The 24449-nt window shown below is 44.8% G+C and overlaps 2 protein-coding genes across 3 annotated transcripts in view; both read right to left on the minus strand.

The window, feature by feature from the left end:
* LOC113454461 (fetuin-B-like) overlaps positions 1-24449 on the minus strand; it is a 45365-nt gene that overhangs the window by 6141 nt on the left and 14775 nt on the right. The gene's annotated exons all lie outside the window — the stretch shown is intronic.
* LOC113454553 (fetuin-B-like) lies at positions 14453-18635 on the minus strand. Its single transcript, XM_087932077.1, has 4 exons — positions 18432-18635; positions 17828-17941; positions 16449-16538; positions 14453-14918 (listed from the first exon to the last, which is right to left on the minus strand). Exons 1-4 carry the CDS (start codon positions 18633-18635, stop codon positions 14586-14588), a joined length of 741 nt encoding a protein of 246 aa, XP_087788203.1. The 3' UTR covers positions 14453-14585.

A 24449-nucleotide genomic window follows, 5' to 3' on the forward strand; every position in this document is an offset into this window, starting at 1 on the left:
AATCGCCATCCTGCTATGGACAAAGAAACTCTTGAAAGGCAAAGGCTTAAAAGTGAATTACTTTCAGTACATTAGAATGAAAATAAAGTAGCCTTCAAATAAAGCCAGGAGGTTTTACGCCAGACAGTTTGTTACATGCGGCAAAACATTAATTTTAATCCAAGCAAGGGTGAATATCTATTATCATGAAACCTGATCTCAAATGATTACCTTAGAATGTCTTGGACAGATATTACAGATATTAGGGTAGAAATGACCAGGGATAACAAGATCTTTCACAGAATATATATTAGTTGTTTGACTCAGTCCAACGGTAAAGCTGGACTGACTTCGAGTTTGTCTTTTTATTAGGGCTACCAAATCTAGGCTATCTCTCTTGGGTGCCATAAAGTGATTTTATAGATCCCCCCCCGCCCCCCCAATGCATTAGTGCTACCATGATTGGACACCAGAATGGCTGGTGCTAAAAGCAAGGAAGGAAAAAGGCAATAGAAGGGGGAGATCTTACCTCAGATATTTCATAGGCATCAAAAATGCGTTGCAGGCCAAAAATGTAACCTTCTGTCCGATATTTATTGTGTTTGTTGAGGGCCACTTCTGCAGCAGTCTTTACCTCCAAAGAGTTGTATTAAGTATGGGAAATAAGAGGCTGAACCAGGGCTTAGTGCAACAAGGTTTATTTACAAGGACTGAACGTGCTTGCTCAGCCTGGAACTGGCTCGCAGCGAACAGCGAAGGGCTGGACCCAGCAGCCTGCTTTATAGCAGGCTGCTGGAAAACCCAGCCAATGAGAAGGGCAGCCGCCCCACTGCAGCGAAGAACGGACCTGGGTGGGAACTTCTTCAAGTCCAGGGACATGCACCCCTTCCCCCAGATGCGAACACGCATAGTCCTTGAGGTATCACGGGAGGTTTGTGCTGACGTCCAGAGCGGCGCAACTCTGGTGTGCTGTTTGGTGGATCAGAGTCCGTCGGTGACTGTTGGCTCGATGATGAGTCCAAGAGTACCACCCTCGGTCGGAGCAGGTCCGGGGCTAGAAGGGCTGGACGCTGGGAGTGTCCTCACGCCCGTCTGGCTCGGATGGGTTGGGCCTTCTAAGTCGCCGCAGTCAGCATTTGGATTCTCTGGTCCGGCTGAAGGTGTTAGCAGGTCATCGGGGTGAATGATTGCTGTGTGGTAGTTGCAGCGGACTCTCACCAGTCTGTGCCCACAGTCGCTGACGAGGTGCCCTGGCGTCTCCGAAGCTGGTCCAGATGTCGTCTCCAGACCCGGCCATCTTCCAGCTTAACCCGGTATGATCTGGGTCCTGTGATGGCTACGATTTCTCCGGGATCCACAATGGGTGCCAGCGAAGTTTCTCACACGAACACGGGTTCCTGCAAGACAAAATGCCTACTCCCGATGTGGAAGCGAGAGGAGAGTCAGGGCAGTAATGTGGGTGAAACCTGTCCAATACCACAGTTCGCAGGCGTCTGCCCATCAGAAGCTCGGCGAAGGACTTGTTGGTTACCGTGCAAGGGGTTGAATGCTGGCTTAACAGGAAACAGGATAGTTTGTGGTGCCAGTCATCCTTGTTGAACCTGGCCAGGGCTTCTTTAGTGGTCCTAACGGCTCTCTCTGCCAGCCCGTTACTGGCAGGATGAAAGAGGGCCGTGAAGATGTGTGGAATGCCCAGGTTGGCCGTAAAAGCGACTGAATTGATTGGCGAATTGGGGACCATTGTCGGAAACAATGGAGTCTGGTGAGCCGTATGCGTAACGAACAGGCGAGTCAATGCTTTGATGACTGCTTGTGAAGTGAGTGGGAGATAGTTGTGCCACATCAATCCACTTTGATAAGAGTCTCTACGACCACGAGGAACATTTTGCCATGCAATGGGCCTGCTGAGATCGATGTGAATCCTGGACCGGGTGCGTTGGCACTTTCCCACTTGGTGGGAGTGGCAATTGGAGGATGGACGGGAAACCTGGCAGGGATGGCAGGAGCTTACCCATTTGTTGATGTCCTCGTCGAGGCGGGCCACCGAAATGTAACCGGCGCCAACGCCTTCATTCTGGCCTTGATGCCGGGTGGCCCTCGTGCAACGCCTCCAGCACTCGGAGTGCGCAGGGATGTCGGGATGACCACTCAGGTGCCCCACAGCAGGCAGCCCTGTAAGCTGGATAGTTCCTGTAGCGGGTCTTAAATGGGCGGAGTGGGTTTACGCTTCAATGTCACTGCCCGGCCACCCCTCCTCACCCAGTCCAGTACCTGGGCGATCGTTTTGTCCGCTTTGGATTTATTGGCAATATCAAGAGGCCGTGATTGGGAGGTCCAGTTGGGTGACTTCAAAATGGCGTTGGCCAGGCAGGGTCTTCAGCTGGGGCAGGCAGGGGGCAGCGGCTGAGGCGTCTGCGTGGGACAATGTTTTACCTGGGCGGTGCAGGTCTATACTGAGTATGCTGCTAGGAAAAGGGTCCATCTGGTCATTCTGGGGGACAGAATTTGAGGGGTCTGCTTGTCACCTGCTAGTAACCCTAAGAGCGGTTTGTGGTCCGTGACTAGCTTCGAAAAAGTGGCCAAAGAGAAATTCGTGAAATTTCTTCACCGCTGCAACAACTGCCAAGGCTTCCCTGGCTTTGTCGATCTGACTGTAATGCGCTCTGTTGCAGAAGCGTCCACTGGAAAAAAAAGCGATAAGGGCCTCGGAGCCGTTGGGAGCCTGTGGCTTAAGACTGCCCCAATTCCGAAGGAAGATGCGTCTGCTGCCAGTACTAATGGAAGGTTGGGGTCAAACTGGATAAGCACTGCCTCTGATGTGAGTAAGCGACTTGACTGTGCGGAAGCGGAGTCTTCTTTGTGTCCCCAATGCCCAAACCGTTTTTTATCAGAAGTCTGTGGAGGAGGTTCTGCCACAGAGGCTTTATGGGGCAGGAAGCAGACGCGTAAAAGTTCAAGAGGCCCCAAAAGGCCTGCAGTTCCGCTTTGGAGGTTGGAGTGGGTGCCTCGTGTGGTTGCATAACCTTGGACTCCAGGGGTGAATACCTGAGGCGTCAATTTTATAACTCAACGAAAGTCCACCTGTCTAGTGGCAATGGCACATTTTTCTTTTTTTTAACTTGAGGCCATGCTGCCTGAACCTCTCTAGGACTGCTGGAGCTCTCTGGAAGAGTTGGGGTCTGTTCCTGGCCGAGACTAAGATGTCATCGACAAGTAGGGTACTACTCCCGGAAGGCCCTGTAAATCCGCTCCATGAGAGATTAGAAAAATGCCTGGGGGCAGCACTTACGTAAACTGGAGTACGCTTGCACCGGGAGAGGGCACCCCTGTGGGTGACAATGGTCTGAAGTTCACCCGTTCCGTCATCAACAGGGAACTGTTGATTATACTTGAGTTTTATGTCCAATTTGGCAAAGATAGTGCCAGGGTTCAAAAGTATGTAATAAATGCTGAATGACAGGTACTGGATAAGCGCTAACTTGCAAGAATTTATTGATTGTGGTCTTGTAGTCTGAGCAAATTCTCAGGCTACCATCTTTTTGAGGGTGTGTGACGATGGCGTCTCCCATTTGGCTAAGTCTGTAGGCTCCAGGATCCCTTGTTTTAGTAATTTATCTAATTCAAGGTCTAATTTAGGCCGAATGGCGAATGGAACTCTGCGAGGTTTTAACCGGAATTGGGACTGCCTGGGGATCGACTGAAAATGAGATAGGGGTGCCGTTATAACACCCTAACTCATCACTGAATACGTCTGAGTAGTCAGCAAACAGGGAGTCCGTGTCAGGGTTGAGGTAGCATGGACTCCTGTTAGCCCTAAACCGAGGTGGGGAAACCAATCAAGTCCCAAAAGTGTGTGGAGGTTGCCGCTCCACTACCACTAGAGGTAGGTGGCCCTTAAAGGTTTTAAAATTAACAAAAAACTTGCCTCTGCCGATTACAGGAATGGTCTTCCCTGGTAGTCCTTTAGGCTAAGCTGGCACTTCTGGAGTCGGTTTCTTGATAGGCTGGGTTGAAGCTCCTTGAGGGTGTTCCAGGAAATAATGGAGAGCGCTGACCCCGTGTCAACCTCCATGTTGCAAGGTTTACCTTCTAATAAGACGGAAAAGAGAGATTTTACTAATAGAATAGCAAGTGTGATTAGCGCGGAGTGTGTGCGACAGTTTAATACTTGCCTTTGGGGCCCGGCATGTGCGAATGAAGATGCCCTTTGTGCTACGTTGTGTGAGGCTTGGCATACTCTTGCAATGTGCCCCTTCTTATGGCAGTTGTTGCAAGTGGCTCCTTTGAATTTGCATGTGGTCCTCAGGTGAGGTCCACCACAGAAAAAGGCACAGGGTGATGTGCTTGGACGGCCCGGTGTTATCTTGTCTGGTTCCTGCCTGCGGGCGCCTGGCGTTTGTGAGGCGGTGAATGTCGACCTGCGTCACTTGGGTCTTCCTCGGGTGACCACCTCTTCTGAGTGGACGGGAACTACTGTTTGCTTAGTGACAGGACCTTGGATCTCGGTGGCTGAGTGAGAATGCCAGCTCCTCTGCCAGGAGCTACCTCGATGGCTTGAGGCGAGGTTAAGGTCTTTTTGGCGAGCAGCCGTCTTTGTAAGTGCAGGTCCTTGACCCCACAGACCAGCTGGTCTAGGAGCATGTCATCAAGATAACTGCCAAACCCACAATGGAGTGCTGCAGTCCTGAGAGCAACCATGTACTGATTGATACTCTCTTTGTCCCCCTGCTTCCTCATTCTGAAGGTGAAGCGTCTGGCAATCTGTGAAGGTCTAGGAGAATAGTGGTTAGTAAGGATTTCTAACAGTTCTGTCCAGGGGACATTCTTTGTAACTCACGTGGAGCCACAAGAGCTGTGGCTGTATCGAAGCGATGGCTCCACAGTAGGTCAGGAAATACCACTTTCTTCGGTGTTCCCCTGCATCAGCCAATCCGATGGCGTCGATGTAATGATTAAACCGATTCTTGTATGATTCCCACTTCTCCTCATCCGCTTGAACGCTGGGAAGGCTGGATTGGAGTTCATGTTGTGGGTCTACTGGTTAACCTGTTGGGAAAATGCTTTCTCTCTGGGTAGCAGTAGAGGTTTAGTGCCTGTGCTAAAGCCAGTGCTCTCTCTCTCTCTGGGGGTAGCAGTAGAGGTTTAGTGCCTGTGCTAGGCAAGTGACTTCAGCTCTGGGGAAGTTTCGCAATTCCCTTCTCTCTCTCTCTGGGATCAGAAGGTGTTTAGACTGCAACGGTCATTGGCAGCCATCTTTTGAAATTCGCGCCTGTGTGGGCGTTAGCGATTTCCTAATACAATCGCTGTGTTGCATTTGAATGTGCTTCAGCTGACAGCTGTTTGAATTTCGCGCCTGGCAAACGGCACGGCGGCTGCGCTCGCAGAGTTACACTTCCTCTGTAGCTTATGCTAACAAGCGGCTACAGGCGCTTCTCACTTTCACTAGCTTGTTTGCTGATCGCTTTCTCTCTGGGTTGCGATCAGCGTTTATCTCTATTTTGGCTGATCGCTCTCTCTCTGGGTTGCGGATCAGCGTTTTAGTGATTCAGCGTTCGTTCTCATTTCGGCTGATCGCTCTCTCTGGGATTGCGGTCAGCGTTGCCTTATTTTGGCTGATCGCTTCTCTCTGGGCTGCGGAAGATCAGCGTTTTAGTGATTCAGCCGTTGCAGCTTGCCTCTGGTAGCCATCCCATCCTCGTCGCCAGTATTAAGTATGGGAAATAAGAGAAGCTGAACCAGGGCTTAGTGCAACAAGGTTTATTTACAAGGACTGAACGTGCTTGCTCAGCCTGGAACTGGCTCGCAGCTTAGAACAGGCGAAGGGCTGGACCCAGCAGCCTGCTTTTTATAGCAGGCTGCTGGGAAACCCAGCCAATGAGAAGGGGCAGCCGCCCCTGCAGCGAGAACGGACCTGGGTGGGAACTTCTTCAAGGTCCAGGGACATAACAAGTTGCATGATGGGTGAAGAAATTGAGTAAGTGGAACAGGAGCCACTGCATGAAACAGCTGTATCCCAATTAAGAATGAAATTAAAAGGGCCATTTTAGACATTTTTGCAGAATCAGAGAAGAGAGCAACTACAACTAGAGAGCAAGGTTCTGACAGAGCTTTTATACTTTGAAATCAATAGCTAATATTTGTTCTTCTACTTCATGGTGTCCCTTACCTTTAAACTTCAATCTGTGTGGCAATGATTGCATAATATATAGCTTGGCAATGGAATGTTCATCTAAGGTTCATCTAATTTCATCTTATTTCATTCTTCAACAAAGTTACTCAATTAGTAGACCAGCAAAATAATGTGGACATAATATATTTAGATTTCAGCAAGGCATTCGACAAAGTAGACTACAACCTACTTCTTAGTAAGCTAGAAAAAGTGGAATAGATACTACCACCACTAGATGGACTACGCAACTGGCTGGCAAACCGTACTCAAGGAATAGTCCTTAATGGGTCTAAGTCTACATGGAGGAAGTAAGCAGTGGGGTGCCACAAGGTTCTTCTGTCTTAGGCCCAATACTCTTCAATATCTTTATTAATGACTTAGATGAGGGAATAGAAGGGGAACTTACCAAATTTTCAGATGATAGAAAGCTGGCAGGAATAGCTAACACCCAAGAAGATAGGCTCATAATCAGAGGTGCTATTCAACCAGTTCGCACCTATTCGGGAGAACCAGTAGCGGTGATTTGGTGTGGGTTGCAGAACTGGTGGAGACCCCTGGCTGTGCCACGCTCCTGAACCGGTCGCCCCGTCACCTGGTCGCCTGCTTGTCCCAGTTGCTCTCCTAGCTTTCCATACCACGTGGTGGCCACAGGGCATCTCAGGTGGATGTGTGCATGTGCAGCAGCCCAGGACATCTGCCTGCCTGCCCACCCTCCCAGAGCACATTTTCTTCCTTCTCCCGGTGGCGGACGCATCTCTTCCAGCCCAGGCCTGGCCAGCAAAGCAGGTGGGTGGGCGGATATCCCGGGCTTCTCTCCCCCTTGTCGCCAAAGCCTGCAGCAGTAGGGCCCTTGGCCTGCTTAGCTGGGAGCCACCATTCCCAGGTTTAGCGGCTGGTCCTGCCCCTCACCTCCCCTCCCTTGCCTGGCCTGGAAGGTAAGGGCAACAGTATGGGATAGCGAGCGGCTGGGTCCCTATCTTCCCCTCTCACTCCCCCACTCTCTGTGTCTATGTGTGTGTGCCGGTCATGAGTGGAGGAGGAGAAGGGTCGCCTGAAGGGACTGGCTGAACAAAGATCGTCAGTGTGCTGGAAGCATCTCATCGATTTCCATTTAACATCACCGTTGCCTCCAGCTCCAGCAGTGCAGAGGCAGACACACGTTTGAGCTTGCCATTCCCACCTACCCACCCCCGTCCGCGTGTGTTGACCCTATCCCCCAATGAGGAGAAGACTGCGTTTTGCTTCAGCCCGCCCCAATGCAGAATTTCGCTGCCACCGCCTCCTTGGCGGTGGCTGATCGTGGGACCTCTATCTCCTCATTTGCCAGACTCGGTGTTACTTGCTGAAAGTGGGAGAAAAACACACACACACACAGAGCCGAACCAGCGGCAGTCTCAGTAGTAGTCTCAGTAGCAGCAGCGGTGGTGGTGGTTTCACCCCGTCACCAGCCATCAGCCACCCTGAGCTAAAGAAGCTGGATGCATCGGGGGAGTTGACCAGCTGAGCATGCAGCACAAGGCACCTCAGGCTGCCCAGAGTTCTCCTTCCTCCTCTCCCCCATCCTCTTTTAGGGGCTTCCACCCACCACTCCACTTTCTCTGTGCATGGGTTTGGCGGGCTGCCTCTTTCCTCCACTGCCCTTACCTCAGTGATTCCGTTCAGCACTCACCCCCTCTCAGCCCTCCACCCTCACACACACACTCACACCTGCTCAATCCTCCACCCCACCTCAGGTCATGAAAGAGAGGAGCGAAGGAAAAGGAGGGGAGACGGATGCTGCGGAAGATGCCACCCGTGAAGGCGGAAAAAGGCATGGGAAGAATGGGAAGAGCTTTCACGCACACTCTCTTCTGAGCCCTACTGCCCACAAATCCCCCCTCCTCACCTCTTCTCCTCCCCTCAGACCTGCCAGGGTAGTCTGCCAATCCCCCCAACTCCACTCCATGCTGCAAATCTCGACAGCAGCATATTGCAAAGCTCAACCTCTCTGTCCCTCTCCATCACCCCGCCACACTGAACGCCATCGCTCGCCATGCTCCGCACAACAACCAGCAGAAAGCAAGTCAATGCAGCTTTCCTCCTTCTTCAGGTTGTGGGGGGGGGGGGGAACCTTCCACTCAGGTGGCTCGTGCCCTGTGGAAGCTCCTCTGTTCGCCGCCGTCCCTTGAAAGTAGCAAAGAGCACTTGGCCCAGCCGTGCCTTTGAGAGAGAGAGAGAGAGAGAGACAGACAGACACTGACACAGTGAGAGAGAGAGAGAGTAGGGAAGAGAGAGGGGAAGATAATGAGAGGGGCAGAGAGAGAGTGAGACAGAGATACATGGGGGGGGAGATATCCACAGAGAGAGAGACACACACAGAGAGGTGGGGAGGAGAGAAAGAGAGAAAAAGAGAGGGAAAGAGAAAAAGGGAATGAGAGAGGAAGGGAGAGAGACAAGAAAGAAAAGAAAGAAAAAAGAGAAAGAAAGAAAAAAGAGAAAGGAATCAAAAGGAAGAAAAGGGATAGACAAAGAAAGGGACAGATGGAAGGAAGGGACAAAGAAAGAAAAAGAAAGAAAGAGAGGGAGGGAGGGAGGAGACTATAATGAGATATATGGATGGTTAGATAAATACATAGAAAGAGGGAGGGAGAGAGAAAAAGGAGAGGGAAGGAAAGACGCAAAAACCCTGGCTTCAGAAGACTCTTTGAAGCACACAGCAAACTAGGGCTGGCCTGCAAGGGATCTTGGAGGTCATCTAGTCCAACCACCTCCTCCAGCAGGATATCCTTACAGAATCATAGAATAGCAGAGTTAGAAGTGTGTGTGTCTGTCTGTCTGTCTGTCTGTCAAAACTCCAAAACAGGTCAAGTAGCTCTGGGAGATCAGTCATAAATTAGGAACACTTGCTAAGCAACCCTCCATTAAGCAAGGACCACTTGTATTTGATTTGCTGCTCACATGTGGTTGCGTCGCCACCCCCACCCACATGGCCACAAAGACATGGCCACCCAGTCACATGGCCACAAACCCTGCCCCCTTCTGGCCATGTGACCAAGCCATGTCCACACAGTCACACATGACCACCAAGCCACACCCACAAATTAAGCCATGTGCCCACAACCAGTATTAAAAAAAGCTTGAATACCACCACTGCTCAAGATCCAGATGGATCTTGACACACTAGAACACTGGGCCATATCTAACAAAATGAAATTCAATGTAGAGAAAAGTAAAGTCCTACACTTAAGCAAGAAACACCAAAAGTACACATATAGACTGGGTGAAACCAGGCTCAATGCAGCAGGAACTGTGAGCGGGATCTTGGAGTCTTAGTGGACAACCAGCTAAATATGAGCCAGCAGTGTGCAGCACTTTCTAGGTCTAGAATTTCAATCTGGTGGTATAAGGAATTCTGCAATGAGTAGAGGAATGGAGAACTCTTCTTGTGAAATATTTCTGGACTTTCTCAACTGTGCTAATATCAGATACGTAATGTGAGTTCCAGACTGATGAGCTGTATTCGAGTATTGGTCTAGCAAATGCTCTAGTTAGCAGTGTGATATTACCAGAGAAAAGCTACGTAGGATTAGGTGAACAACTCTCAATGCCTTTTGGCTATGTAGTTACAGTGGGCTCTAGCACTTAGATCATTAGAGATGAGTATTCCAAGGTCCTTTACAGAGCTTGGATCATCAACAAGATCTTGACTATTTAGGCTGTATTTTATTTTCTGATTTTTTTTTTGCCAATATGTAAGACAGAACATTTACTTGTTGAGATTTGAAGTTGGCTCAAAATGGCTTCTGACAAGTTCACTGAGTTCAGCAGAGGAGTATACAGGATACTGTTTTGGATGACAAGCATGTTTTTTTTCTTATATATTCTTACATCATTATTCTCTGAGGTCCTGAGAATGTCTTAATGGAGGATATATATTTAATGAATGATTGGTGCCCACCCTCCCAGAGCACATTTTCTTCCTTCTCCCCGGTGGCGGGCCACATCTCTTCCAGCCCAGGCCTGGCCAGCAAAGCAGGTGGGTGGGCGGATATCCCGGGGCTTCTCTCCCCCTTGTATGCCAAAGCCTGCAGCAGTAGGCCCTTGGCCTGCTTAGCTCTTCCCAGGTTTAGCGGCTGGTCTCACCCTCCTCCCTGCCTGGCCTGGGAAGGTAAGGGCAACAGTGAAGGGATAGCGAAGCGGGCGGGGTCCCTATATTCCCCTCCTCACTCCCCCCACTCTCTGTGTCTATGTGTGTGTGCCGGTCATGAGTGGAGGAGGAGAAGGGTCGCCCTGAAGGACTGGCTGAACAAAGATCGTCAGTGTGCTGGAAGCATCTCATCGATTTCCATTTAACATCACCGTTGCCTCCAGCTCCAGCAGTGCAGAGGCAGACACACGTTGAGCTTGCCATTCCCACCTACCCACCCCCGTCCGCGTGTGTTGACCCTATCCCCCAATGAGGAGAGACTGCGTTTTTGCTTCAGCCCGCCCCCAATGCAGAGATTTCGCTGCCACCGCCTCCTTGGCGGTGGCTGATCGTCGGACCTCTATCTCCTCATTTGCCAGACTCGGTGTTACTTGCTGAAAGTGGGAGAAAACACACACACACACAGAGCCGAACCAGCGGCAGTCTCAGTAGTAGTCTCAGTAGCAGCAGCGGTGGTGGTGGTTTCACCCGTCACCAGCCATCAGCCACCCTGAGCTAAAGAGCTGGATGCATCGGGAGTTGACCAGCTGAGCATGCAGCACAAGGCACCTCAGGCTGCCCCAGAGTTCTCCTTCCTCCTCTCCCCCATCCTCTTTTAGGGGCTTCCACCCACCACTCCACTTTCTCTGTGCATGGGTTTGGCGGGCTGCCTCTTTCCTCCACTGCCCTTACCTCAGTGATTCCGTTCAGCACTCACCCCTCTCAGCCCTCCACCCTCACACACACACTCACACCTGCTCAATCCTCCACCCCACCTCAGGTCATGAAAGAGAGGAGCGAAGGAAAAGGAGGAGACGGATGCTGCGGAAGATGCCACCCGTGAAGGCGGAAAAAGGCATGGGAAGAATGGGAAGAGCTTTCACGCACACTCTCTTCTGAGCCCTACTGCCCACAAATCCCCCCTCCTCACCTCTTCTCCTCCCCTCAGACCTGCCAGGGTAGTCTGCCAATCCCCCCAACTCCACTCCATGCTGCAAATCTCGACAGCAGCATATTGCAAAGCTCAACCTCTCTGTCCCTCCCCATCACCCCGCCACACTGAACGCCATCGGCTGCGCCATGCTCCGCACAACAACCAGCAGAAAGCAAGTCAATGCAGCTTTCCTCCTTCTTCAGGTTGTGGGGGGAACCTTCCACTCAGGTGGCTCGTGCCCTGTGGAAGCTCCTCTGTTCGCCGCCGTCCCTTGAGTAGCAAAGAGCACTTGGCCCAGCCGTGCCTTTGAGAGAGAGAGAGAGAGAGAGACAGACAGACACTGACACAGTGAGAGAGAGAGAGAGTAGGGAAGAGAGAGGGAAGATAATGAGAGGGCAGAGAGAGTGAGACAGAGATACATGGGGGGGAGATATCCAAAGAGAGAGAGAGACACGTGGGGAGGAGAGAGAAAGAGAGAAAAGAGAGGGAAAGAGAAAAAGGGAATGAGAGAGGAAGGAGAGAGACAAGAAAGAAAAGAAAGAAAAAGAGAAAGAAAGAAAAAGAGAAAGGAATCAAAAGGAAGAAAAGGGATAGACAAAGAAAGGGACAGATGGAAGGAAGGGACAAAGAAAGAAAAAGAAAGAAAGAGAGGGAGGGAGGAGAGACTATGAATGAGATATATGGATGGTTAGATAAATACATAGAAAGAGGGAGGGAGAGAGAAAAAGGAGAGGGAAGGAAAGACGCAAACCCTGGCTTCAGAAGACTCTTTGAAGCACACAGCAAACTAGGGCTGGCCTGCAAGGGATCTTGGAGGTCATCTAGTCCAACCACCTCCTCCAGCAGGATATCCTTACAGAATCATAGAATAGCAGAGTTAGAAGTGTGTGTGTCTGTCTGTCTGTCTGTCTGTCAAAACTCCAAAACAGGTCAAGTAGCTCTGGGGAGATCGGGGCTCATAAATTAGAACACTTGCTAAGCAACCCTCCATTAAGCAAGGACCACTTGTATTTGATTTGCTGCTCACATGGTTGCGTCGCCACCCCACCCACATGGCCACAAAGACATGGCCACCCAGTCACATGGCCACAAACCCCTGCCCTTCTGGCCATGTGACCAAGCCATGTCCACACAGTCATCACATGACCACCAAGCCACACCCACAAATTAAGCCATGCCCACAACCAGTATTAAAAAAACTTGAATACCACCACTGCTCAAGATCCAGATGGATCTTGACACACTAGAACACTGGGCCATATCTAACAAAATGAAATTCAATGTAGAGAAAAGTAAAGTCCTACACTTAAGCAAGAAACACCAAAAGTACACATATAGACTGGGTGAAACCAGGCTCAATAGCAGGAACTGTGAGCGGGATCTTGGAGTCTTAGTGGACAACCAGCTAAATATGAGCCAGCAGTGTGCAGCACTTTCTAGGTCTAGAATTTCGAATCTGGTGGTATAAGGAATTCTGCAATGAGTAGAGGAATGGAGAACTCTTCTTGTGAAATATTTCTGGACTTTCTCAACTGTGCTAATATCAGATACGTAATGTGAGTTCCAGACTGATGAGCTGTATTCGAGTATTGGTCTAGCAATGCTCTAGTTAGTAGTGTGATATTACCAGAGAAAAAGCTACGTAGGATTAGGTGAACAACTCTTAATGCCTTTTTGGCTATGTAGTTACAGTGGGCTCTAGCACTTAGATCATTAGAGATGAGTATTCCAAGGTCCTTTACAGAGCTTGGATCATCAACAAGATCTTGACTATTTAGGTTGTATTTTATTTTCTGATTTTTTTTGCCAATATGTAAGACAGAACATTTATTTGTTGAGATTTGAAGTTGGTTCAAAATGGCTTCTGACAAGTTCACTGAGTTCAGCAGAGGAGTATACAGGATACTGTTTTGGATGACAAGCATGTTTTTTTTCTCTTATATATTCTTACATCATTATTCTCTGAGGTCCTGAGAATGTCTATAATGGAGGGATATATATTTAATGAATGATTGGTGCAGAAACTTCCAAATTTCCAGAATTAAGCCTTCGTGGGAGGGCTCTTGTGACAATATTAGGCAACCAATGGTCAAGTGAGATCTTGGGTCTCCTTCATTGCATATATTCAAGAAAAATGTAGAGGATTGTTTTTTTTTCTGGGATACCTTAAATGGCATTCCTGCACTAAGCCATGAGTTGGACCAGTAGCCTCAGTGTTTTTCCACCTTGGTTGGATGTGTGGATTTCAATGCTCAGGATTCCCCAGCCAACATTCAAATTCTGGTCTAAATAGCTCCTTGGCACTTTGTAATATTGTCTACATTGCTGTATTTTTACACATCTTATGAAAAGTAAAGAAATGATTGGATTTCTATGTATATGTCAAAAAACTATATGTCAAATAATAATCTACTCTCATACTCCACGTTCCATAGAATGTGGCTACATTTCTATAGTAGTCTCTCCCTCTCTCTCTCTCTCTCTCTCTCTCTCTCAGAGAAGCTAACTCTGAGAAGCACAAGCCTGAAGATGATGAATGAGACTTCATCGAAACATTGCCTAGATACTGCGAATATTACACGGGAGAAAACCCGAACAACCAAAGACCCACATACAAATACCCGCGAGAACCTCAGAAAACATATATATATGTGTGTGTGTGTGTGTGTGTGTGCAAATGTTGAAAACTACTGGTGCTCTTAATTTTCGGCTCCTTACTGTTGCAATATCATGACACATCAGTAGGAAGTCACGTATTATTGCACAAAAACCCAATACACATACAATACACATATAGGGCGACACTATTGGAACAGCAACGTGTAAAACGTGAGTTGGCTATAGCATAAGGTGTAGCCATATATGGCAATATTCCTATTCCTGTCTAACTTCCTCATGTGTAACATAACACCCCCCGCTTGCTGCACAATAAAGAGAGGTGCGTAGTACTATCTGTGCTTCCTCTCACCAAAAGAAACCTTTGTGTCGCTATCATCTTTGCCACTAAGAGGAGCCCGCCCGGACAGTCTGCCCGGGTGCAGGTCGTCAGCTGACTAATTCATCCCGGTAGTGGGACCCGCAACGCATCACCTTACAATGGGAAAAATACCTGGCATTCTCCCAGGGTCTTCTGCATAGTTTGTGCATTTGTTTCAAAAGAATAAAAGGAAGGAAAAATCTGATTTTGAAATAATCACTACAAAGGTTGTCATGTTGCGTGGTTTCTTTTATTGAATGTTTTTGATATTACCTTGAGCAGAAAAGTAGTTGCTGTTGTTGTCATAAGAAGGAAGGAGGGAAGGGAGGGAAGGAAGGAGAAACATTCCTGAACAAAGTTTTCAGTGTTGTACATCACTCCCTGCTTGGGAAGCTTCAGCCAGTGGCGGTGAAGGTAGTTGAAGACCAGGGATCTCTATTGCAACCTCACCTGGGCATGAAGCTGATTGTGAAAACCCCTTGGGGAAGGGAGGAATGGTTGGTCTGGTCAAATGAGACTTGGCTATCTCTTGTGGAGAAGCAAGACTAGGGCGAGAGCTTGGATTGGGCTCCTCGCTTCCTGGCACAGCATGCTCCCTCGAAGGTTCATGGTTGACAACTGTTTCCTTCTGTTTTGTGGATGTTTCTGTGGCATTAACATGAAGATGGTGTAGCTCTTGGTGTTCAGACCCAGACTGTGATTAGACAAAAGATACCAAAAAGTTGTTCAGGCAATTGACCATTATCTACATTATAGATTGTTAGGGATACACCCTAGCAGAATCTGCATGGCAGTCAGGCAGGCAAGCAAAATATGTGAGATAAACGTTTTTGTAGCTTACACTCAGTAAAACAGATACACTGTGCTAGTTAAATAGTTTATTCCAGCAAGAGTTTTAGCATAGTCAAAACAGTCCATATTTCATTCACTAGTTCAGTCCCTCCAGGGATTATTCAGTTGCAAATTCCAGTGTCGAAAAAGAGGTCACTAAACTTACAAATATCAGTTCAGTAATATATCTCCTCGCAGTAGAGATATGAAGAAGTCACACCTCCTTTCTTCCTTCAGCATTCAACCACTCAGCAGTAGGGAAACACGCAGTTAACAAACCATCAATCCATGCAATCCAGTCAGGAATCATCAGCAATTCAACAGGTTCTCTTGCTCCCTCTTATGGCGATTCACAACCGCACCCAAAAGTACATGCTTTGCAGTTCAAAGTGACAAGCACTTAAACTTACTATCATAGTTTATGTATATTATTTTACCCAAACTACGTTAGGTAAACTTGTTATTCCTAACATAGGTTGTGTTAACTTATTTCATGAAATGTTCAAGACAGTTGATTCTGCTCTCTAGATGCAACAGAGGGAGACCTCTCCAGCTGTACTTCCTCACAGGAACAACTTAATTATTGTCAGTCTTGCTAGGAGGATGGATAGGAAACACGTCCAATTCTACTTTGTTGTATGGATATATTAAAAAAAAAATCTCGCAAATCTGAAGGTACAAATCACCCATCTCCTTTACAGCCCAAGAAACTAGGGAGCGTAACTTCTGAACTTCTTTCTCCATCGATTATGCACCTGCTGGCTATCTGTCCTAGTGGTTAACGTGAAGAATTGCAGGGAAACTCTGCCCACAGTCTGGAGTTTGATGCTGACAGGGCTCAAGGTTGATTCAGCCTTCCATCTTTTGGAGGTCGGTAAAATGAGGACCCAGATTGTTGGGGGCAATATGCAAAAAATGTTTACATTATAAAGAGATTGCTATAAAGAACTATGGGACAATATACAAGCCTTACATGCTATTGCTATTGCTCTCTTTGTGCCATCTCTTTCCACATACATTTACAATTACCTATCAACTTCTTTCTCTACTTATTTGTGAGATGGATGTCATTCGATTGTTGCTAGTGATTTCATTGTATTCCTGTATTTTAAGTTTTATAAACTTCCAGAGGCTTTAGGCAGAATTTTAAGGTCAAAATATAATAAAGATCATTATTAAAATAATGGCATCTCATTAAAATCTTATAAGGAGATTTTCATCTGCCTGCTTAATCAAGTCAGGTCTTAAGTAGTGATTCATTGAGTTATTATTTAACTGAGAAATCTGTTGGTTTGCTGGGTGAAGTCCAGTCAATGTGTTTTAAAATATAAACTATGCTTAACAACACAGGAATAAATATTTTCTGCAGATGATATCTGTCTTAGGAACTTACCGGATGTGGAAAGAGTTCACAATTTGCAGTGACAATGTTGGAACCTTCATTCCAGGTGCCTATCACAGAGCTTTTGCATAGGCCTCTCACCTAGAACAAAGGAGAAAGTTTTCATCAACAAAATCCAAGAAATTTAACCTGCCATGATTTCTAATATGCAGTGGGATCGCACTCGATATGGTTGATCAGATGTTCTGTATCAAAAGACCTTCTCCATTTCTCCCACTGGTTGACACGCCATTTCTCATCAGAATGACCATTTCTGTTGTCCCATTAAGAGCCTCCATGGGAAAGCTGAATTCTTCTGCTATGCTTTTTAGAATTTTAAAATCTTTCTTAGCATAGTAATCAAACCATTCTATGGATTTATTGAAATTGATTTTCTAGAATAGGAAATTCATTTTGGTGTTCCAGATATTAATTTTGGTATTTTAATAATTATATTGCTATAATGATATACTCCTTGATCATTGTAGCATTCTCCTGCAAAGTTTTAGAAATTGATAATTAACTATAGGGTTCATGGGTTTGGCTTGGGAAATAACGAATTACTATGTCTGAATTCAGATGCAAACTAACTGAAACAGACTTCTTCCTTCACTTGTTAAGGGCTTATTTAAGGTTGGAGAACCAATTTTTTGGGATGATAAGATTATTCCAGCTAGGAATGGAGTTTGTTTGGAGCAGAATACCACCAATGCCCATTCCAACACGACTCTAATCCTGCTCTCCATTTCTAGAAGGGTGACATATATCCTTCAGTTGAATGGTAAAAATAATGGTCTGAAAGTAGGTTTAAATATTAGCCTCTTTGGAGGCTTCAATGTGCTTCATTATTTATTTGTTTATTAAATTTATATGCCACCCATCTTAGTGTCCTGAGTGACTGTGATGGCTTACAATAGAATAAAAATATAGGAATAAAACATTAAACCTCCATTGCCCTCATTGTTATTCTTTCTACGTTTAGATGGATTTATTATGGCTAATATGAGCATTTGCCTCCCAGTTATTCTTCATTTGCTAACTTGCTAAACACATTGATGAATAAAAGAACTAAACAAGAAACTACTCAAGGAGAGAAGCAACCTAGAACTAAGGAGAAATTTCCTGACAATTAGAATAATTAATCAGTAAAATGACTTTTTCCAGAAATTATGGGTGCTGCACCACAGGAGGTTTTTAAGAAGAGTTTGGACAATCATTTGTCTGAAATAGTAGTAGTTTCCTGCTTGAGCAGTGGACTAGAAGACGTCTTCCAACTATGTTGTTCTGTTCTGTTCTGTTCTGATAAGAGCAGTGTAAAATTTGGTTCTTTAGAAGATATGTATTGAACCACGATTTCAATCTAGGTTTTATGCAAGATTGTGAATACTTACTGCAGTTTCAGTAGGAAGGAAAGAGCATTGAGTGATGTCAGACACAGGTGGTCTTTTAGGACAGGAAGTCTCCTGGATGGTGAATTCTATAGCATACAAAATTCCATAAACCACCTATAGAAAGTCATAAACATTTAGAGTAGGTCACATTGTCTGCAGGAAATGGTCCCCATAATCTTGGGTGCCCTATCAATCTTTATTCACCTGAAGTCTTACAGAGTCCCCATAATTCTTAGCACTAGGAGAACTGATAGGGTGTCAAATGTTGTTATCAAGAAGGGGACACAAATACATTCAGTAATCAAATTGAATGTAATATTGTAGAAAGATCAGAGTCCCATCTATGTGGGAAATTGGAAGTTCCCAGGAAAGTCCTCTGGCAGATTAACATTTTCTTTAACCTCAGATTTCTACAGACTTTGAGAATCTGTCTATTCACTTCCTTTGTCAATAATGTAGAAATCAATTGCCCTCTCTTGGAATTATTTCTATTATTTTTCATTTCTACATTTCGAAGAAACCCTGGGTTTCTGTAGCAGTCTCTATACAAATCAAGGATACAGCGACAAGTTTCTTGCTCAAAAATACTCCAACTCAACTTTACCTGTGAACTTGCTTTGGTGACCTCAAGAATGGCAAAATAACGATCGTGGTCATTTTCAGCATTGAATTTGGCTAGGCTCTCTCTTGCTATTTCCTGAAATCTGTCTTCAGAAGCATTTTGGCGAACTGGACAGCCGGGGCAGGGAGGACTGGAATCTTTGAGGGAAGGGGGGAAAGTATCATTTAAAAAGTTGAGACAAGGCATTTGAAATATGAGCGTGTATGTTTAAATGACAAATGAAAGCTGAAAGCTTCTATCAGCTTGAAAATTAAGCATCTCTCACCAAGCTGTATTTAGTCAGGGTCACAGTTGTTTAGCAACCTTGACACAACAGTACAGAACCAGTGAAGCCTGTCTTTGGGAAGGGTACAAATCTGAAGGCAGGTGTTGGGTATATGGATACACCAACCAGGTTTGGGTTGAATAAATATGTAAACCTAGGATTAAGTGTCTATGTAGCTTTAAGCAAGAAACTGCAATGTCATTGTGGGTGCGGTTGCAGGCAGTAATATAGGTAGGAAGGGAAACGTAATAGACCCTGCTTCTGGATGCACCTGGTTCTGTTCCTGGTCTGCTGCCTGCTGTGTTGGAACGTCTATCTGCTTACTCTGGAGGCTACTGTGCCAGATACCATTTCAACTGAACACAAGGACTGTTTGCTTGGTGAGCTGTTTATTCAGCGTTGTCTTTGAGAGAAAGGTATCGGGAGGAGAAGATTTACAAGCAGATAAGGACATTGTATTTACTGATAATGGACTTGATAACTGGATGGATATACTGGATAATGATATATGGACTGAATGACACTTCTTAATCTCTGTGTGTATTAAATAACTATTTTAAAACCACAAACAGTGTTTTTGTCTCCAGTGTGTGTATACTCTTGGGCCCACTCTCTCTCTCATTTGCCTGCCTGGCTTGACTGCTGCTGCATACTCTGCTTGGGGGTTTATCCCCAAACACTAACATTGGTTATGGGCCCAGCAGTGTGCACAGTCTAACTAACCAGGATATAGCAGTGAGAGCTGGTGGGAGTTGCACACTACTGTAAATACAAACTGTTTGTTAAATAGTTATTTTTCACAAGAGCAATGGCACAAGTCAATTTGCCAAATCTGTCCATGATATCCAGACTAGATGGAACAAACTATGTTTCATGGTCAATGAAATGTAGTTTACTGCTACGAAGAGAAGGTTTGTGGGACATAATAACAAACCCATCAGATGTATCAAACTTAAATCCCAATGATGAAGAGGATTATAAACTGATACAAGATTATGAACGAAAGAATGAACAGGCTTTGTGCATCATAGGTCTCACTCTGTCTGACCAGCAACTCATTCATATTCATGGAGTGGAAAATGCTGCAGACTGCTGGAATAATCTCAAAAGGATTTATGTTCGAGACAGTGTAGGAGCTCATATCAATCTTACACGGAAGCTGTTTAGAACACATCTTGAAAGGAATGGAGACATGTTAACTCATTTAAACTGTATGAAAAGCATTTTTCAAGAATTACAAGAAAAAGAGCTTATATTTAATGAGTTGCAACAAGTATACATCATATTGTCTTCTCTGGATCGAAGCTATGATGATTTTGTGACTGCATTAGAGGTATTGCCAAAAGACAGTTTATCAGTAACTGAGATTACTGGCAGGCTATTAGAAGAAGCCAGGAGAAGGTTTGAACGTGACCAGCTGAGAGAAGATAAGCCTAATAAAGAAGAGAAATTATCTTCAAGGCTGGAAAGAAACTAGCTGTGTAAAGTAAAGCACCCGGAAGAAGAGAATTTATCTTCGACGGCATACACAATTAAAAAGTGTTTTAATTGTGGAGGCAGAGGACATTTGGCAAGATTCTGCAGAAAAGAAAAAAGCCAGAATGTAAAGAAGCCAAAGAAATCCTTTGAACTGGCCATGTTTGGCAATTGTGATATGAAGAATGATTTATGGGTGGTGGACAGTGGTGCATCCCACTGCATCACGAGAGATAAGACAAAGTTTATAAAAATGTCTACAAGTTCTCAACGTATATCACTCGCCAATGGCTGGCACCTCAAGGCCAAGGGTGAAGGTATTGCTTATTGTCCATGTTTAAACCAGAATATAAACATGTTATATGTACCACAGTTAAAGATGAACTTACTTTCTGTAAGTGTATTGGATAAACTAGGATATGTGGTTACATTTAATAATAATAAGTGCATACTGGAGAGAGATAACAAAAAGGTAACTGCAGCTTTAAATGGAACATTTTATGTCTTACATGATAGTAAGAAAGGGGAGGCACAGACTGTATTTAATAATATCATGCCTCATGATGAATGTATCCATTTATTGCATAGACGTTTGGGGCATGTGAATTTTAAAATGCTAAAACGTACAGTAGAGTTATCTGAAGGAATAAGGTTAAAACCCTGTGATAAGTATTTGCGTTGTAATGTCTGCTGTGAAGATAAGAGTAAAATAATGCCTGCAAATAGGCTAAATGGTTTCAAAACTAAAGAACCTTTAGAAGTAGTATTTGCAGACATTATAGGTCCAAAGAAACCCAGTATGGGGGGTGCTCGATATATACTGAGCATTATGGACCATTACTCTAGATATGGGTTTTGCTACCTAATGAAAAGCAAAACTGAAACATATCAACATTTCTTCAACTGGTTAAAGTTTGCTGAAAGAAAAACCAAACGGCAAATTATAACCCTGGTGACAGATAATGGTACGGAATTTGTTAATAGCAAATTCCAGAATAGATTAAAGGCAGCTGGAATAGCTCATAAGACATCTGCACCATACAGACCACAGCACAATGCATTTGTTGAAAGGCGAGGCCAAACATTGCAGGCGGCGATGACCCGTACTATGTTAACTGATTCTGGGTTACCTGATTCTTTGTGGGGGGAGGCCACAATGTGTGCTAATCATTTATTAAATAACGTGGTTAACTCAACCACTGGTGAAATACCCTTCACTATGTGGCATGGCAGGAAGCCTGATCTGAGTTACCTGCACACATTTGGTGCACCAGCATGGGTGCATATCCCTACACAACTCAGGCATAAAGGGCAACATAGAGCTAAACAATTATTCTTCGTTGGTTACCAAGCTAACCATAGGGCATATAGATTTTGGGAGAAAGGCACATCTAAGGTGTTATGTAGTGCCAATGCCCAATTTCTAGAGCACGTAGGATGGGATAAGTTAGAGCAGGATAGCAATAACGAAGTGGTTATTGAATCATACAGAAATCCCATTAAGTATCCCTGTAACTTTAAAAATAATGTAAAGCAAGAAGTACAGGAAGAAGTAGAGCCCCTAGAGGAAGAAATAGCTGAGGATGAGGAACAGGTAGTAACTCAACCAAGCCCAGTAATACCCAGAAGGACTACACGTATTTCTAGACCGCCTGATAGATACCAGGCTAATACAGTGTGCCAGGAAAATAGAATCCCAAATACTGTGGATGAGATTAAAAGATATCCTTCTAAAGAAAAAGAAAATTGGTATGTAGCAATTAATAAAGAATTGAAATCCTTGAAGGATATGCAAGTGTATGAAAACGTGAGATTACCTAGTAATGAAAAACCCATTGGCTGCAAATGGATTTTAAAATAAAAACAGATAAGGATGGAAACACAATCCATAAGGCAAGGCTAGTAGCCCAAGGCTTTAGACAAAGTGCAAAAGACTATGATGAAGTATTTGCACCTAGTCTGAAAGCAGCAACTTTAAGGGCAGCATTAGTGTGGGCAGCAAGCAAGCAATATATAGTTAACCATTTAGATGTGGAAACTGCTTACTTGCATGCTCCACTAAGACATACTGTGTATATGAAAAGGCCTAATGGATTTAAAGGAGACAATAATAATGATTGTTGGTTATTAAAGAAGAGCCTTTATGGTCTTAAACAATCGGGCTATGAATGGAACCAGTATATTGTAAAGGAACTGACCAATATAGGGTTTAAAGCTGGTTTAGCCGACCCATGTCTATTTAAGAGAGAAAAGAATGGGAAGATATCATTATTATTGTTGTTTACTGATGATATTGCTCTGATAACTAAAACTAATGATGAAGCAAATGAAATAATAACATCATTAGCCAAGAAAATAAAAATCAAGCAATTAGGGGAGATAAAGAGATATCTAGGTTTGAATATACTGAGAACACAGAAAGGCTTTAAGATATCTCAGGAAGATAAGATATCTAAATTGCTAATAGATTATAAGATGGAACTTTGTAAGCCTGCAAAGACTCCAATGAGTCAGGATATTTGCAAAATGGATACACAAAGTCCCAAATGTGATAAGGCATTATATCAATCTTTGATTGGTAGCTTATCATATATTAGCAATTGGTCAAGGCCAGATATTGCTTTTAGTATTAATCAGCTGGCACGACACAATAATGATCCGCTTCAATGTCACTGGATAGCATTGAAAAGAATCTTAAGATATCTTAAAGGTACATTACACCATGCACTGTATTTAGAACCAAAAGGTGATCTCATATTGAGTGCTTATGCAGATGCTAGTTTTGCAGCAGAAAGAGATACTAGAAAGTCGACTTCAGGAACAGCCATAATGCTGGGTAAGACATCAATAGGCTGGAAGTCAATTAGGCAACAGCATATAAGTTTGTCTACTATGGAGGCAGAATTCTCCTGTTTATCTTTACTGTGTACTGAATTGATTATGTACAAACAAATGTTGAAGGATATGGGTATAACTGTAAATTACCCTATAGTTGTACATGAAGATAATCAGGCAGCAATTCAAATGGCCACTAATATTGCAGTTAAAACGAGAAGTAAACATACAGATTTGAGGTATCTTAATGTAAGACAATCTGTACAGAGTAAATTGATACAGCTGGAGTACTGCATGTCGGAGGACAATGTAGCTGATCATTTTACTAAAGCCCAAGGTGCTATTAAGCATCTAGAGAGTTGTGAAAAATATGGGTTTAGAATGTAAAGGCATTACATATTTATATCACCCAAAAGGGGAGAATGTTGGGTATATGGATACACCAACCAGGTTTGGGTTGAATAAATATGTAAACCTAGGATTAAGTGTCTATGTAGCTTTAAGCAAGAAACTGCAATGTCATTGTGGGTGCGGTTGCAGGCAGTAATATAGGTAGGAAGGGAAACGTAATAGACCCTGCTTCTGGATGCACCTGGTTCTGTTCCTGGTCTGCTGCCTGCTGTGTTGGAACGTCTATCTGCTTACTCTGGAGGCTACTGTGCCAGATACCATTTCAACTGAACACAAGGACTGTTTGCTTGGTGAGCTGTTTATTCAGCGTTGTCTTTGAGAGAAAGGTATCGGGAGGAGAAGATTTACAAGCAGATAAGGACATTGTATTTACTGATAATGGACTTGATAACTGGATGGATATACTGGATAATGATATATGGACTGAATGACACTTCTTAATCTCTGTGTGTATTAAATAACTATTTTAAAACCACAAACAGTGTTTTTGTCTCCAGTGTGTGTATACTCTTGGGCCCACTCTCTCTCTCATTTGCCTGCCTGGCTTGACTGCTGCTGCATACTCTGCTTGGGGGTTTATCCCCAAACACTAACAGCAGGGACCAACAGAAGATAATATCTGTAGCTCAGCATTGGACTGTGGAGTCCTTGGTGCTCTCTCAACTTGGTGGCTTTGCTTGTAAATGGTTTGTTACATAAGACTGTCTCTGCCTCCTTGTGCCTATCAGCATCAGACCAGAATCTCCAAAAGCAATCTCAGTTCAGATTCTTTTTCCCTTCTGCTTAATTGTGTCTGATTCCTGGAGACTTCCTGGATAAAGCCCTGGCAATTTTCTTGTTTTTCAGAAGTGGCTTCCCATTATCTCCTTCTTAGGGATGAGAGAAAGTGGCTGATCCAAGGCCACTATTGGCTTCATGGACAAGGTGGAACTAGAATTCTCATTCTCCCAGTTTCTAGCTGGATGATATAGCCACCCCAGAAACTGGCTATCCATCTGGAATACTTTTCTCTT

This window comes from Pseudonaja textilis, chromosome 4 (genome assembly GCF_049901715.1).
Source record: "Pseudonaja textilis isolate UNSWEBS1 chromosome 4, rPseTex1.2, whole genome shotgun sequence".
Lineage (NCBI taxonomy): Eukaryota > Metazoa > Chordata > Lepidosauria > Squamata > Elapidae > Pseudonaja > Pseudonaja textilis.

Bases quoted from the DNA above. Each gene is read 5' to 3' on its own strand.
- LOC113454553 (XM_087932077.1), bottom strand. From the start codon at position 18,635: ATGCCTTGTCTCAACTTTTTAAATGATACTTTCCCCCCTTCCCTCAAA. The intron at 17,942-18,431 runs GTAAAGTTGAGT...GACTTTCTATAG, and splicing joins TCACCAAAGCAAGTTCACAG to GTGGTTTATGGAATTTTGTA. The intron at 14,919-16,448 runs GTAAGTTCCTAA...GTCTAATCACAG, and splicing joins GTGAACTCTTTCCACATCCG to TCTGGGTCTGAACACCAAGA.